The sequence below is a fragment of the Perca fluviatilis genome, chromosome 9 (assembly GCF_010015445.1).
Source record: "Perca fluviatilis chromosome 9, GENO_Pfluv_1.0, whole genome shotgun sequence".
NCBI classification, from domain to species: Eukaryota; Metazoa; Chordata; class Actinopteri; order Perciformes; family Percidae; genus Perca; species Perca fluviatilis.
Window position 1 is genome coordinate 38,122,888 of NC_053120.1, and position 17,456 is coordinate 38,140,343.

The window sequence follows — 17,456 nt, forward strand, 5'->3', positions numbered from 1 at the left end:
GACGCAGCGCAAACTGCGCTAGTGTTAGTAAATCTAGCCCACAGAGCTACAGGAAGCAGCAAGACATTAGCACAGTTACACATCAACAGTATCCCCATTCAGTTTAAGAAGCCATGCAAGCATCAGAACACAGCCAAGCAGCACAGACCTGAGCCATCTTCTGGCACCGTTCAACCATGCAAAGCAGTAACGCGTAGTAATAAAAAGATGAAATAGGCTACATCACTCATGAGGGAGGCGTTAATACAGCTTTGTGCTCCATACACTTGTTGTAAAAGTGTCTAAGACAAAGTGATTGGGTGGGTGGCAGCGGTGGAATGTAACTAAGTAAGTACTGTACTTAAGTACAAATGTGAGGTACTTGTACTTTAGTTGCATCTTTTCTTTTCATGCCTCTTCCTACTTCTACTCCGCTACATTTCAGAGGGAAATATTGTACAGTTTTAGTTACTAGTTACTTTACAAATAATTTTTTGCACACAAAACGCATGTAGTTTATAAAATGCAATGTTTTATTATAAATTCAAGTGCCCAACAATATAACGGCCTACAAGTCCAGCTGAAACAATCAGACCATTAAACACTTAGTTGATTGACAGAACTGTTTGGATCGTTTCCAGTTTCTGAAATGTGATTTTTCTGCATTGAGTACTTTTACTTTTAATACTTTAAGTAATATTTCCAATGCAGGACTTTTACTTGTAACAGAGTATTTTCTACAGTGTGGTATTAGAAGTTTTACTTAAAGGTGCAGTAAGTAAGCCTTATAAAATGTTCTGTCATATTTGCTGAAACTGACCCTATGTTCCAGTAGAACTACATGAAGCAGGTCATTAAAATAAATCCGGCTCCTCTGGCTCCACCTACAGCCTGTAGTGTGATTTGCAAAAATCCACAGCTCCCTGTTCAGATGCACCAATCAGGGCCGGGGGGGGGGGGTGTCTAACTGCATGTCAATCACTGCTCAGGCACACGCATTCATTCTCCCTTGTGGGGTGAGGGGCTTAGGAGACCGTTTTGGGCTTTAGGGGAGGGACTGAGAAGTTGTCGGTGTTCAAATTTTTTGGCTAAGTCCTGGATCTTCGCAATCCTACCTACAGCACCTTTAAAGTAAAGGATCTGAATCACTTCTTCCACCACTGGTGGGCATAAAGGGGACTGAAGAGCTGTGTCTGTCTCAGACTCGGCAGGTGTCTCATGTGAAGCACTGGGAGGGGACGTGTAAAGACGGGACAGGCTGGAGGTTCAACAGACACAGAGACTCTCTGGACATCACAGACGAGGAGCTCAGCACCAGCATAGTGAGTATCAAGACACATGTTGTGTTTTTGTGGGCTGGTATCCATCTTTCCATTATTCCTCTTGTATCTCAGGTGCTACCGTGTCACTTTTTCACATTATTGAGATTTTAACCCATCAAACTCAGCTTAGTCACCATCAAATATTGTTCCTTCCGGACTATCTATCTATCTATCTATCTATCTATCTATCTATCTATCTATCTATCTATCTATCTATCTATCTATCTATCTATGTATGTATGTATGTATGTATGTATGTATGTATGTATGTATGTATGTATGTATGTATGTATGTATGTATGTATGTATGTATGTATGTATGTATGTATGTATGTATGTTATTTTTTCTTTTTTAACATCATTCTCTTTATTTGAATCTTAAAAAGTCATGGTTGTTACAGAGTTTAAATGCAACTTTATTTTTATTAATATTTTCAAAGTTAAAGGTCCCATATTTGCTCATTTTCAGGTTCATACTTGTCATTTGGGTTTCTCCTATAACATGTTTACGTGCTTTAATGTTCAAAAAACATTTTTCTCATACTGTCTGTCTGAATTAGTCTCGCTTTGCCAGACCTTCCTCCAAAGCGCTGCGGAGGAGGGTCTGACTAGTCCACAGCATTCCGGGATAGGAGAAAATTGTGTTCTGATTTATTGGCATTTCTTTAAACCAATCACAATTTTCATGGGCGGCGCTAAGCTCCGCACGGAGCCGCTGCAAAATAGCCTCGGGCAGGAACTTTTGGTGGAACGTGTGTACGTTCAAAAGTAGTTTTAGTCGTGCAACAGAAAAGTCAGATTGGACAGATAGTCTAGCTAGCTGTCTGGATTGACCCTGCAGAGATCTGAAGAGCAGTTAACCATAGTCCTAACCAAATTCCAACACAAAGAAAGAGGAAGGAAATGGACATCGGTGTAAAGACATGCATCCGGCAGAATTTCCTGCGACACCGGACTAATCCCGGAAGTGGAACGCTGTGGATATAGACTAGTCTGAATATATCTATATACTATTCACCCTCTGTTTGAAATGCTCCATTTTAGTGTCTGTCTCTTTAAGCCCCCATCCCAAAAAAGCCCATTTTTAAAGTGGCTTAAAAGTATTTTGCCCAGGTATAATAGGAGGACAAGCCCAAAACATAGAAAAACTGTCATTTTGTGACTTTGGAGTCACAAAATATCGTATGTTATTCCAACTCTCGCCAAAACCCTATGGCCGTATCAGTGTGACGTTCTCATATATTATTCCGTTCCTCCTCATTATATCTCCCATTTCTGTCTGACATGAACAGTCAAGCAGTTTATGGAGTTTATTGTATTGTATAATCGTGATATTAGACCTTTGTTGTCTTTAATCTTATATAAATCATTGATTACGTCATCTAACACAGGGTCACTTGCCTCTGCTTGTTGACTATAGAAATAAAGTTGGGCCCCACTTCTAACCACAGAAGCTGGCTTCAGTGATGGACAGATGGAATGATGGATGTTCCTATGGGTTCTGGCATTTCAAACATTACACTGACTTACTTGACAGAAGCACTAAAGGTCAACATCTGAAAAGCCCTAACTCCTCTACTGGAGATGTTTCAACAATACTTGGATTGATGATGTAGTGCCAATTCAATTGTGTGTTGGCCTTTAGAAACGTTTCACTGATTGGCTTGATTGGAGCACCGTATTGAAAGTCTAAATTTCAAAAAGGCCTATGATTCCTACACTGTAAGGCAATTACTGGAATTGTTGGGTCTTTGTAAATTATAGTGTGGTCTAGACCTACTCTATCTGTAAAGTGTCTTAACTCTTGTTATGATTTGATACTATAAATAAAATTGAATTGAAGTGAATTAAGCCTCACTGGTGTTAAACTGTCACAAATCAAGTAATCTAAAAGTGGCCTAAAAGTGATGAATCCTGGGCGCCTGGTTGGCTCACCTGGTAGAGCAGGCAGTTTTGTCATTCAGCACTCTGAATGACAAAACACTGACAAAAGCACTGAGTGGCCTACTTGACTATGTTTACTCGCCGCTGCTTGTATGGCTTACCCTGATACTATCCCCTCAGCATGGTTTTTTTCTTTTCTTTTCTTTTTCTCCCAGGACACAATAGCCATTAAGAAGCGCAGCTCGAGAACAAGACGAATACGACCTGTCTCCACCAGGCTGAGTGAGTAGCGCTATATTTCCTCTTATCCTCCTCTCTCCCCGTCCTTTCTCTTTCAGGGCTCCATTAATGCTTTTTCTGTTGACTCTTCCCCCCACTTTCCTGTCTCTCTCATCTGACAAGTCTGTTAATGGCTGTCTTACTGTAATCCGGCCTCAGCCAAGTCTGAGTCAGTACATCTTGTTTTTTGAATTTGCCGACTTTGAAGAGGAAACGGCGGCTCCCTTTGATTCCCACCTCTCCTCCCCTCTACGGTGTCTTCTCCGTTTCTTGCCCTCACATCCTCTTACAATCTCTTCACCTGCCGTCAGGTCTGTGTGACGACTCCAGCTCCTCTCCACCCCCGTCCGTGCCATCGTATTCCTCGCCACTGTCCCGCTCGGCATCCTGGGAGGGCCTGTCAGAGCTGCCTACGCAGGGTCTGCCTCTCCATCATGTGACGCGGGTTCGGCCGAGGCCTCCGCGGAGGCACAAAGGAGGGCACATCCCTGCTGAGACTGTAAGGCGGGTTTGACACATTGTAACATGTAAAGTAATGTGAATTTTGTACATTGGTCCAGTAAACATCTATCTATCATATCTATCTATCTATCTATCTATCTATCTATCTATGCATAATTCTCCCATTTCCAAATGTTCACGCCTGCTGGCAGTGACTCCTGTCTTTGTCAGAAGTAATCCATACAAAGTGGATGGCTGCAATTGGATTATGTCATCTCACTGAAGCAGTGTAATCCATTTGTTTTATTGCATACAGAGCATTTACAAATGAAACCCAGTGCAAGTAAATTGACCTCTCTAAAAAAGAGTTTCTGTGTGTGTGTGTGTGTGTGTGTGTGTGTGTGTGTGTGTGTGTGTGTGTGTGTGTGTGTCGTGCACAGCATTGCAGTGAAAATGGAGGAATAAGCCCTCTTGATGATGGACTCCCAGATTTCTACACTAAAAGAGTGCTCCCCGACAGGTAAGAGTTTATTTACTATTATCTCTTCTTCGATTGACATGTTTTAACTATAAATCACATATACTTTAAATTATTAGTGTTTCCCAAAGCAAGCCCTAAGTTTTTAGATGGAGATCCTACTCTTTTTTTTTTTTAAGCAGTTATTTATTTATTATTTTTCATTTGTTCTACCACGCTTTGAATCAATTTACAGAGTCTTCAAACTTGCTTGAGATACTGTGTAATCCATCACAGTGAGCATACTGTGCTAATTTCCAGGTTCCTACTTGTATTTTTGGTTTCTACTAGAACATGTTCACATGCTTTAAGGTTCCAAAAACCGTCTGTCTGAATATATCTTTAATCATCCTCTGTTCCGAAAAGCCCAGTCTGCTCTGATTGGTCACCGTTTCCGGGTCTTCTGCATCTGCGCTCTCGGCGTCTCTGCACTGTCATTGCAGATGGGGAATGACTGTAACGGCACTGTAGCAGCACTTTCTACCTATAAATGGTATAGTTGTGACATCTCAAAAAATACAAAATACAGTCCATTTACACAGCTCGTTTCAGAAAGGTACTGTTTCTGATTATGGGCTGTGTTAACAATATTTGTAAAGCCCCTTGACCTGCTTTATAATAAAAAAAGAGGTCTCACTTTTTTACAATATGGGACCTTTAAGTTATTGTTGCATGGTAATGCAGCTGTGAGCAGAAACTGCTTAGAAGATAGACACAAACTACACTATCGCAGTAAAACAAGTGACTGTGAAAAGTGAAGCTTTAATAGAAATGTAACTGTCAAAAGATAAAGATATAACCTTGGGTGATGCATTCAGTCGCATGTCAATCAACAGAACTGGTTTAAAGTTTAACCCTCCTGTCAGAAATGTGGGTTTCTTTCAACAAAATTGCCCAAAAATAACATGGATGGTTCAACGCAGCGCTCTTCGCAATTCAAATGTTTTTAAAAACGTCAAAGAATGTTGACTAAAATGACATAAAAGTGACAAAAGCAAACTAAAGGCATTGCAAGCCTAAAAAACAGCAGAATAAAGCCCTGAAAAAAGCGTCAAACAAGGCACTAAGAATGTTTTAAAAAGCGCCAAAAACTTTTCTAAAAAACGTCAAAAATGTTTAAAAAAGGATCGAAAAATGTGGCGGAAATATGTGAAAAAAGTGTTGTTTTCACCCGGGAGGACAACACAAGTGTTAATAGAAGAAGTCTATACTGTCTCTCATTCACTAACTTAATGAATACCATCCATTATATCACGCTCAATTTAGATTTGAAGTAATTATGTATTCCTTGAAGTGTGTTATTTGCAGACATTTGCAGTTACATTTCTGCAATTTCCATATTACATCTTAAGTAAAATGACATTTCAGTGAACACCATACTTGTGATCTCATCCACACAATCCAACAGCTCCTCTGCTGCGTTCTGACAGTTTCTTTACTGAGGCTTAATTTCAACTGGCTTATGTTTCAGTTATTATTTCTCATAATTCACGAAGGTAGTGTTTCTCTGACCAGTGTGTTGTCTTTGAACTACTCTCATGGCGAGGTGCAGCTTGTTTAGCACATCCTGCGCGCTGCTCGTACAGTCAGAGGCATTTCAATCTGCTGTCCATCATCTTTGCTCGATCATAACATAAAGTGAGTCCCTCTTTGATGATAAGAGGAGCTGGAGCTGGCTGTTTTTGAGCATTTGGACTGGGTAACAAGCTGTGATTGGTTAGTCGGTGACTGCACGTTGTTGATCAAAGGGCTCGGAGATTCAGGATGCAGCTCAAAGGAGGATATTAGATTGTCATTAGCAGCTGGTGGTTTTGTTAAATTTGTGATGGGTCTGCTTTGGAAATGAACGTTTGGTCCGACAGCAATCATGCAAATGAATGTGCTTGAACATGCACAACCACCAAAGTGACCCTTTGATGTATGAATGCAGCAGTTTGGTAAGCTTTTTCATTTTTGGTGTAGCTAAATTCAGGAACAGCTGCCGCAGCTTATCAGGGTAGCATAGCTCCCTTCCACACTGCAGATCATCAGGTAAGGTCAGTGCTTTTAATATAATTGCATTCGTAAAATAAAAAAGTGCACTTTAGATAAATCATTGTGTAGCGAGAGATGTAGCCTAGCAACACTCACATTGCAGATGTACCAGAAAGTGAGGCAGACAGTAAAAGCCGGCGTAGATGGCTGTGATGGTTCCGTGACATCCTAACAGAGATGGCTGGACTGTGTGTGTGTGTGTGTGTGTGTGTGTGTGTGTGTGTGTGTGTGTGTGTGTGTGTGTGTGTGTGTGTGTGTGTGTGTGTGTGTGTGTGTGTGAGACATTCAACCTCTCTCACCCTCTTTCAGTCAGCTCTCGTCTCTGCACAAAGCTCACTCGCTGAGGAGGAAGAAGAGGAGAAACATGCTGGCCATCTTCGGTTTCCGTAAGAACCGCAACCAAACTTTGTCCAATCAGGGGCCGGAGTCCGAAGCGGAGGTTTATGGAGACGGGTGTCACGTTGTTGCTACAGCACCCACAGGGTTTGTGTATGCACAAACACAACACGCGCGCACTCTCCTTTTTGAAAGGTATGGCCTTGAAAACACCCATATGCCCATATGATGCACTAGATAACATCACACACACACACAAAAAATGACTCATTCTTCTATATTCTACTGTTCAGCTTCACATGTATCTCTTCTCGGTTCTTATAAGAACAGTCAGCAGCACTGAACTTCATCAACAGTCTGACAAATATCACTCTAAACCCCGTTTCCTTTCTTTGTTGATACGAGAGATGGCTGATAGCTGCCAAAGTGCAGGCAGGCTGATACGAGCGAGTGTACACAGATGTAGATGACAGCCGGTGGCTCCGATTCCGGATCCAACAGTCAGCCAAGTGATTAGAGATGAACACGCTGCATGTCAAATACGGATTAGAATAGCAAGATGGCCGATTTCTGCCCCAAAATACTTCCTAATTACACTGTTCTCAAAGCGTGTGACTTTTTTTTTTTTCTTCTGTATTTTAAATCTGTGGAAATATTAGCAGCAAATTGGTCCTGCAGGCTGAACATCTTCAGTGTCTTGAAACCTTTTAGGACAGCCACAGAGAACGTGTACACGCTCCTTCAGCCGCCGAGAGCCGCCGCCAGAGCCGGATCCCCGGGCGAAGGGGCTGATGGGAGAATGAACGATCACCAGGGTAAAAATACTCTCGTTTTGAGTCCGCCACCAGTGCCGGGCATCCCTCACCCGAATGTGGGAGGAAGCAAACACCCCTTTTATTCTCCCAGAGAGGTACAGTCAGTGTGACCCGCCAAAAGCATTCATTCTGTTGGAAGTTCGCCTCGGGTACCATCTTCTCTTTTTGCCTCTCCTTGTTGTGTTTTGACAGATATCTGAAGTGGACTCTGTGTTTGAACATCCGTTGGAGACAGACAAGTACTGCGTGGACGACAAACACAGGACAACAGACGCGCTGCACGCAGACAAGCCGAGGATAGAAGCGAGGCAGGGAGACCATCACGTAGAGAGACAGCGGTTCGACAGCAAGCTGCAAGAAAGATCGCTTGGAGAGACGAGGACAGCCGACAGACAAACCGACAAGTACTGGACTGAGAGTAGACACCCGGACCGACACATGGACAGACAGTGGACTGTTGACAGACACACCCAGCGGCAGATTGACAGAAAGATAGAGAGACAGTGGATGGGCGGCAGACAGATAGACAGGTCGTGGTCGGAGAACAGGCCGACGGACGTACAGGTGGACAGCCAGTGGACCGAGAGCAGACACGGAAGCAGGAAGACAGAGAGACAAGCGCAGGCGCTTCATTTGGCTCATAGGCCGCTGCCTCCATACCCGTCGGACAGGACGCCTTCGCCGAAGCAGGAAACGGATCCTCTGAAAAGCGCAGAGGCGGCTGCTACAGACTGGCATCAGCAGGACGCGCAGGGAGACAGACAGATGTGTCCCGACGCCGGCGGAGGCTTCACGGAGGGATGGCGGGGCGGCGGCGGAGGAGGAGGGCGAGCCCCTCCCTGCGCTAAACCCGATCCCCCGCCGCAGAGCAGCAAACCCAACCTGTCCAAACTGAGGCAGAGACATCGGCTCGAGAGCTCAGACGCTCTACGAGGTACTTCACTGTCGGCCACGTTACATTACATTACGTGTCATTTAGCTGACGCTTTTTATCCGAAGGGACTTACAATTAGGGCTGGGCGATACGGAGAAAATTAGATATGGCTATGTTCTTGTCCTAATACCTTGATGTCGATATTGTGGAGATATTATAGGGTTGACAATTGGTGCTTTAACAAAATATCTTCACAATGAGATTTAAGATATGTAATCTTCAGTAATGTGGACATAATATCTGGGTAAAAAATAATAGAACAGCTAGAGTAGTCTGGTAACACAGAAAATGACAAATCACTTTACTGTAATGCATCCTTTAAAACCAGGAAAAGACACCTCTTAAGCCATTTACAATATTACGATTTCCAAAATCAAAGACGATATCCAGTCTCATATCACGATATCGATATAATATCGATATATTGCCCAGCTCTACTTACAATTGCTAAATATATCAGAGGTCGCAGGCCTCTGGAGCAACTAGGGGTTAAGTCTCTTGCTCAGGGACACACTGGTTGATGTACCGCAGTGGGAATCAAACCCAGGTCTCCCACACCAAAGTTATGTGTCATATCCACTGCGCCATCACCACCCCACGTTTATGTGCTGCAGGTTAGAAAGGAAGGTTTGAAGTTTCAGCTGCCATCGTTGCCTCAGTGTGTAAACAAACCACACACCTACATGTAGGGCTGGGACGATACGCTTTTGTCCCGATTTGATTCTTTCACGATACATTCGATTTGTATTGCGATTTTCAGTTATTGCGATTCTAGAAGTATTGCGATTCGATTAGTATTGAGTATTACGATTTCCTTTTCCTTGAAGTTGAGTAAAGTGGAATACTACACTTCTTAAAGCAATATATCATGAGACATTTCTAAAAACATATTGTTTTCTAAGAAGAATGCTCGTCAGTCTGTCTGACGTTTATTCTTTATTCGTTCTGGAAAGAAGTACATAACATGGATTTTTCTGCTTTCGCTCTGTTTTGCCAGAAAAGGATATCATGTAGATGCCGTTGGCGGTACCGAATAAACAGAAAATATTTGGATGAATCATTGGTAAAAAAAAAATCTAAAAATAGAAAATATCAATTATAGGGAAAAGAATCAAAGAATAATATCGCGATACATACGTGAAACGATTCTTTCTCCCCACGCTTACCCACATGTGTCAGTGACACAGTGACTTGTTTTTGATCCGTAGGTACAGAGGAGGAAGCAGATGTAGACAAGTATCCTGGAAAGATGGAAAAGAAAGAGAGAGAAAAAAGAAGAGACTCGGAGGGTCAACCGCCTCCGATTCCAGAAAAGGTGTGCAATTTATAGCCTGCATGGTTCGGTTTGGCCCATCTGTTTTGTGTAAAAAAACAGATACAAGTGCATCAATGGTTACTGTCAATCTAGAGCCGCTAGTCCCTTTTGATTTGTTCATGTCTTCTGTTCTCATCCAAACAACAGCCAAAGACGTCCTCGTATGTGACTTTTCCAAAAGAATCAGCCAATGAGAGGAACTTACCTCCTCCTCCTGTGCCGCCTCCTGTTAACAAGCCTGTGCATGGATTACCAGACAGAGCTGCAAGTCAAGGTAAATCCACTGAAAATACAGTAAAACAACGTGGTGGTGTTAACACATGTATAACTTAAATAGCTCACTTGTGTTCACTCACAGTTCAATTATGAGATAAACTTTTTCAGATGCCTGCCACGGTTTACTTTTTGTCATTTGTTCAAACTCTTATTTTGGAATTTCAAGGTGCAAATGGACTGCTAAACCTGCAGAAAATGTCAGAGGAATAGTTAGTAGACGTCAGAGATGTTCACAAGTCCTTTTTTGGAAGACCAAGTCGAGTCTCACGTCTTTGAGGGACAAGTCCAAGTCAAGTCTCAAGTCTCTGGCCAGCTTGTTACTTGTGACGATATATGCAAAAATGTAACGTCTCTTTCACATTAGCAAGTGACTGACCTATCTGGGTGCCTTTTTTAGATGCCTGATGAAGTTTGACGTTGTTGATCCGGCATCATTTATCTTGGTGCCACACACCTTGCCTGTAGCTGTTGGCTTACTGCCACTGTTTACCAAGTTATTGAAAGCAAAACTAATGACAAAAGGCACAACTCCGGTAGGACTTGGTGTCGCCATCAGCAATGCATTTTTTGATATGTGAGTGCGCGCACATAGGCATAGTGCATGCGTTACGTTGCCCATTATGGCAAAGGGCAGGGGACATGCAGCTCGTCATATGTTTCCCCAATATGCGCCAGTAAAAGAAAATAGAAATACATGAATAAATTTTGATTTTAAAAAGCAATAATTGCATGAAAACAGGTTGTTGACGAGTCTCGAAGCTCGAGTCCGAGTCAAGTCTGAAGTCTTTTGGGTCGAGTCACAAGTCTAGTCTGAAGTCAGCTGTTTGTGCGACTTAAGTGCGACTCAAGTCCGAGTCTCAGACTCGAGTCCCCATCTCTGGTAGACATGGTGGGAAATACACGTATTGGCTTTCTTGCTGAGAGTTAGATGAGAAGATGGACACCACTCTCATCTCAATCTGTCACTTCTGAAGCTACAGCAGCAGTGGGGGAAACAGCAAGCCGTGGCTTTACAGTGGTTGTGTGTGTGATTACTTCTTGGCCAGGCACAGTGACCTCCTGGAGTCTTGTCGTCAACGCGATGTTGCCAGGCAACCAGCAGAGACTCCACAAAGTCACTGCCAAGAAATTGTCTGGCACACATAACTCCCCATAGAAGTGCAACTCTTCGTGTGTTATCTTGTTTGTACGAATTAAACAAACAGTGTTCATTCGTGAGCTTTAGACGTGCTGATTAGAGGATTTCGATATGCTCAGGCTTGCTGTTTCCCTCCGTTTCTAGTCTTTATGCTATGCTATGCTAAGCTAATTGGCTGCCGGCTGTGGTCTTAAATTTACTGAACAGACATGAACGTGGAAAATCGATCTTCTCGTCTCAACAAGAAATGGCGCTTAGCCACTGCTAGTACCAGCTCTGCTTGGCCGCGGTGCCCCGTCCCCCCTTTTTCCATTGCAGATTTAGTACTGCCTCATGCGTGAAGCGAGCGTGGCTGGTCGTCATAGCGACGCCGCAGAAAACTGCCGTTACCAGAAGACACATTTTGTTTCAAAAGAAGCTGGAGGCAGCAAAAAAAAACACCGCTGGCTAAAGTATTTAAAAGTGGCGGGTTTGTTCAGGACCCCCTCCCCCGTCTGTCGCTAGCAATGACGACGCAGTGATTAATGACGATTCTCTCCGACCAATCAGGAGTCTGCAGGTTTTCACGTCACCTTTTGGTATCGCCTAGGCTCGCTTGGAACCTCAACGGAGGCGCTACTAAAAAAAGTACCTGTTGGCAGGTACCAGGGACTTATTTTCATAATGGAAAACCAAAAAAGTCGAGTAGAGTCGAGGCGAGTCGAGCAGGTACCATGGTAATGGAAAAACGCCAAAAGTGAACGTGTATTTCATTTGAAATATTCCTTTCAACAAATTATAGCCAATAGTAGCAGGACATTACATTACAAAACCGAGAAGTTTGTGTCCTCTTGCAAGCTCTACACATCAAATCTTCTCCCTGAAGAGTCCCATCTTAAAACACAACTTGGCTCTTTTATAAGCATCCAACCAGAGGAAGTCATAGCCCTTAAATCATCATATAAATTCAGTTCAGTTTTATTTATAGTATCAAATCATAACAAGAGTTATCTCGAGACTCTTTACAGATAGAGTAGGTCTAGACCACACTCTATAATTTACAAAGACCCAACAATTCCAGTAATTAGCACAATAAAATATAAAATGGACACAGCCCATTCTTTTCAGACCTTTAAACCTACTAACGTCTAATGGTAATTGTACATATTCTCTCATACCTGTTGTTAAGGTGAAGAAGGATTGAGACCTCAGGCTCCAGTGAAACCACAGAGACACAGAAAGGCCATGTCTTGCGACGCAGGTACAATTAGTCTTTTCTCCATCACAGCATACACTCTTATTATTTACCCTATTATTATTTTAACAGGCTACACTGCATATTTATGTTGGGAATTTATTTATATACAGTAGGTTTATCTGTGTGTAAAGCGTCTGTATCTAACTGTTCATTTGTGTATTATTTTTTTTGTCCTCACCGAACTCAGGCACTGACAGGGAAAGCCCTAATAACGTTGAGAAGCCCCCAAATCGCAAACCCCCCGTGAAAAAACCTAGACTACCCCAAAACAGAAATAAGTCACTGGACTTGTCTGGTACACGTCTCTGTTTTTTTTATGTGTGTGTGTGTGTGTGTGTGTGTGTGTTTTTTTTTTTTCGTGTGTGTGTGTGTGTGTGTGTGTATGTGTGTGTGTATGTGTGTGAGTGTGTGTGTGTGTGTGTGTGTGTGTGTGTGTGTGTGTGTGTGTGTTACTGTTGTTGTGGAATATGATCATTAAATTGCTATCTATAAAAAGTGAAATAGAAAATACAGTGGATACTTTGCATTTCAACATGTTGTGAACTATGAGAAATTTGACAGTTGGTTGTATCTGTAGCTTGCAGCTGAGTAGACCCGTGTAATGATCAACCACAGAGATATAGTGATCAGTTTTCCTATCCTGTTGTATTTTACAGACAGCCTAAACTCAGCCTCTGGTCACAGCGAGCTGTTGTGATGACTGGGAAATTCACCCGCCGCTGCCCTGCCGAAGCGATGTCATGACAACCGTGGCGCATTTAACCCGACGAGGAAACAAAGAAAACCCTTTCAGGCAAAAAAAAAGAAAAAAAGGGAGAGCCAGAGAGAAATTGTCTGACAGACATCACAAAGCATCAGTCACCTGTTTCTGTTGAAACACTCTTTATAAAGTCACATCCCTCCCCCCTCACCCCCAACTGTGTTTCTGTCTTTGCTTTCCTCTCCTCTCACATGAAAACTCTTTTTTGTGGCTACAGTATTTTAACAGTGTTTGCTACTTTAGAAAACCCCCCATGGATCATTGTCTTTTGTGTCGGTGGACGCTGAGCCGCGTGTTGGAGCATTGTGGCTTTGCTAGACAGAAAGAAAGAAAAAAAAAAAAAAAAAAAAAAAAGAGTCTGTGTTAGAATGTCGTTCATTTCTGACTGCTGATACAGTCGATTGCCTTGGTTGACACTTGAAAATGAGTTGCTTCTTATCAGATGAAACTTGATGATTTATATCTAGTTTTGCTTTCAGGAACTGAAAGGTAATATATTTTATAGAAGAAAATAAATAATAAATATATTATGTATGAGCACCCTCGCTGTATGAATAAAACACTAATGGAAAACAACTGTGACTCTTGCTGTGGCTGTTATTGTTAGCTAATGTTAGCTCAACTATATGAGAAGCCGCCTAGGCCAAAATGTAATACCTCACTTGCGCATACATACCAGTACTAAACACTTGCACCTACATATATACTTCACCTGCATATACATATATACTGGTACTAAACATGTGCACATACATATATACTTCACTTGCACATACATAAACTTCACTTGCACATACATATACTTCACTTGTGCATACATATATACTTCACTTGCACATACATAAACTTCACTTGCACATACATATACTTCACTTGCACATACATATATACTTCACTTGTGCATACATATATACTTAATTTGTGCATACATATATACTTCACTTGCACATACCTATATACTTCACTTGCACATATATATACTTCACTTGTGCATACATATATACTTCACTTGCACATACATATATACTTCACTTGCACATACATATATACTTCACTTGTGCATACATATATACTTAATTCGCGCATACATATATACTTCACTTGCACATATATATACTTCACTTGCACATACATATATACTTCACTTGCACATACATATATACTTCACTTGTGCATACATATATACTTCACTTGTGCATACATATATACTTAATTTGCACATAGATATATACTTCACTTGCACATACATATATACTTCACTTGTGCATACATATATACTTAATTTGCACATAGATATATACTTCACTTGCACATACATATATACTTCACTTGTGCATACATATATACTTAATTTGCACATAGATATATACTTCACTTGCACATACATATATACTTCACTTGCACATACATATATACTTCACTTGTGCATACATATATACTTAATTTGCGCATAGATATATACTTCACTTGTGCATACTTGCATACTTCACTTGCGCATACATATATACTTCACTTGTGCATACATATATACTTAATTTGCGCATACATATATACTTAATTTACACATATATATACTTCACTTGCGCATACATACTGTATCTACTTCACTTGTGCATACATATATACTTAATTTACGCATACATATATACTTGCTTATACATGCATACTTCATTTGCACATATATATATATATATATGCTTCACTTGTGCATACAAATATACTTCACTTGTACATGCATACAAAACGTGTGAGTATGTATGGGGTGAGTTGTGCCAGTTTTTACTCAAAGTGACTTTAAAGTGAGACCATGACAATAATGCCTTCAACTTAAGGATGTACATATATTTCAGGATGCGGTGCATCCCTGAGAACAATAACTTTGGATCTGATATAAATTGTTTCAGAAATATAGCTTTTGGGAAAAAAGTGGTCTTGTGGCCCAACTTGCCCCTGATGCGGGGTAAGTTGTGCCTTTGGGGGAATAGTTGGGGTAAATTGTGCCAGTGATTTCTGAAGTAAAACAGAACATTTTAATGTTATGAACTGTAATGCTATATGAAAGCAAGACAAATTCAATACTAAATTACTCATTTAAGGTGTATTTAGATATTGTCACCCTATTAAACTGTTGGAATAAGTCATATTTTGTAGTTTTTGGGAAAACACAAAAAACTTAAATACACAATATATGATATTTGTGAATCATTTCAGGTAAAAGGGTTTTGGCAATAGATGCCTGTTGACACATATAGAACGCTGTCTGTCAATTATGTAACATATAAGAATAAAGTGACTAGGCTAATTTCTAAACATCCTATTGTGACTTAGGCCACTTAAATACAAAAACTTAATACAACTTCTCTTTAATAACATAGTGCAAATTCAAAACTGAAATCAGTGTTAGCTAAATTAAACAAATGGCAGGTAGGCCTAAATCAAACACTGATGAGGCATGCCCATCTCCTCACTTCTCCAGATTATCTCCTGTGAGTATGTAGGTCTAGGTGGTCTGGATCTGGCCTACTACTTAACATCCCACTTGTCAATGCTGCAGAGGAATATAAACCTCTGCTCCCTTCTGGCTGTACCACCAAGTTTTTGAGGGTGTGGGTAGTTTCTTGAGCACCATCACCTCTAGGGATGACTCCTTCATCACTGGCACAACTTAACCCAGGCCCTTTGGCACAAATCACCCCAGACCCACAATTTTGAAAAACTAGCATGATCCAGCAGTTAAGAGCTAATATCATGCTAACTCTATAGACTCATTATGTAGCCTGCTAAAGCACTAAAACATCTGTGAAATGTTTTCAAACTTGTCTATAATTGTTCAGACACAACAATCAAAAAACCTTAATCATAGAAATTTTACTTTGAAAGGAAAAAAACTGTTTTTTGAGCTAAAATGTGCTTACCTCTCATGCCATGTGTCTCTATTCTTTGGAGGATGAATAAAATGGATGGCTTTTCAAAATTATATGGTCACATGACCAATTTCTTCTATGGTTTTCCAGAAACAAGGGGTGGATCTACTTCCCCCCTGGCACAAATCACCCCACTCTCCCCTATGTATGAATGTATGTTTATGGGGTTGATGGTTGGGGTGCATATACACAGGACTTTCACAGAGGAGGTTGGGGTTCAAGTCTGGTCTGAAGCCATAGGTCAATTTATTGATTATTTAATTATTTTGATCCACATCATGATCTTTTCCTAAAACTAACCAAGTATTTTTGCTTGAATTTACAACTTTAACCACGTGTTACGTTAAGTTGAAGTTGCTACAACAAGGTGGCACACCAGCGGCCAATAACATAAAAGATGTCGCGGAGCTCCGAAAATAACAAGTCAGCTTAATGTAAAAATGAGGTTCCTAATGGGATGCAAACCCCAGTCCCCAGAGTGAAAGTCCTGTGTTTGACCCATTCATCCACCATGATGCAGCCAGGGGGGTGGGGGCTGGGTGCAAATAACTGTAAGAGACACACTGGATGTCAACTTCAATCCCAGCACTTTACATCTGGCAATTCTGATACTTGACTACTATTGTTTTCCACCGCTGTTGCAATGTATTGATCACGGAACGAGTTATGAGCACGCAAAGGACACAGCTTTACCTGAGCCGCATTATTGACTGCCGTAACGCATTTTGCCTGTTTCTTATCGTATCTGTGCATTTAGCTGAAACATATCACAATAAATGTATTGTTTCAGTTTAAATATACTTATAGCAGCTATAATCAATATTTTTATTTTAACAATGGATCACATGGCTGCTTGTAGTGATGAACCCACATATAATTCAGCTCTATGGAGCTGAAAAAAGCCATAAAAATCCACCGTACGCTGCCTGTCCAGCACCAGACAAAGTTAGCAATCAGCTACAGTAGTGGAGCATTTAGCAGCTAAACAGCCAGGTATTGCCGTCACGAGTTGGTGGAAAACAGCCAAAAGGAGAGTAAATAATCGACTAATATTCATTACATGGGCAGAAACACAACTCGATATGAATGCTAACGTTGCTCCATGTCAGCTGGATGTGTAAACAGGCGACAGGTTTGCCAAATCAACAAGGCGATAATATGTCAATGTGGCGTTTTCCAGCTTGTTTCTGCTGCCCCCAAGTGGCCAAAAGATGTCAAATGCCTCAACAATAACACAGTTACAGTAATCTTCTGCTGCAAATTGT

At 41.3% G+C, this 17,456-nt stretch overlaps 1 protein-coding gene across 3 annotated transcripts in view; it reads left to right on the top strand.

The window, feature by feature from the left end:
• LOC120565755 (capping protein, Arp2/3 and myosin-I linker protein 3-like) overlaps window positions 1-13,293 on the top strand; it is a 43,155-nt gene extending 29,862 nt beyond the window's left edge. Inside the window, exons 29-40 of one of the 3 annotated variants that reach the window (XM_039811760.1) lie at window positions 1,182-1,301; window positions 3,401-3,467; window positions 3,776-3,963; window positions 4,346-4,425; window positions 6,766-6,987; window positions 7,504-7,702; window positions 7,800-8,541; window positions 9,750-9,856; window positions 10,004-10,130; window positions 12,439-12,510; window positions 12,695-12,802; window positions 13,164-13,293. In XM_039811760.1, coding sequence (XP_039667694.1) covers window positions 1,182-1,301; window positions 3,401-3,467; window positions 3,776-3,963; window positions 4,346-4,425; window positions 6,766-6,987; window positions 7,504-7,702; window positions 7,800-8,541; window positions 9,750-9,856; window positions 10,004-10,130; window positions 12,439-12,510; window positions 12,695-12,802; window positions 13,164-13,204 — 2,073 coding nt within the window. In that variant the 3' untranslated portion in view covers window positions 13,205-13,293. The remainder of the gene's footprint in view (window positions 1-1,181; window positions 1,302-3,400; window positions 3,468-3,775; window positions 3,964-4,345; window positions 4,426-6,765; window positions 6,988-7,503; window positions 7,703-7,799; window positions 8,542-9,749; window positions 9,857-10,003; window positions 10,131-12,438; window positions 12,511-12,694; window positions 12,803-13,163) is intronic. The other 2 variants (XM_039811761.1, XM_039811762.1) reach the window with 2 other exon arrangements.
• The last annotated feature ends 4,163 nt before the right edge of the window (window positions 13,294-17,456 follow it).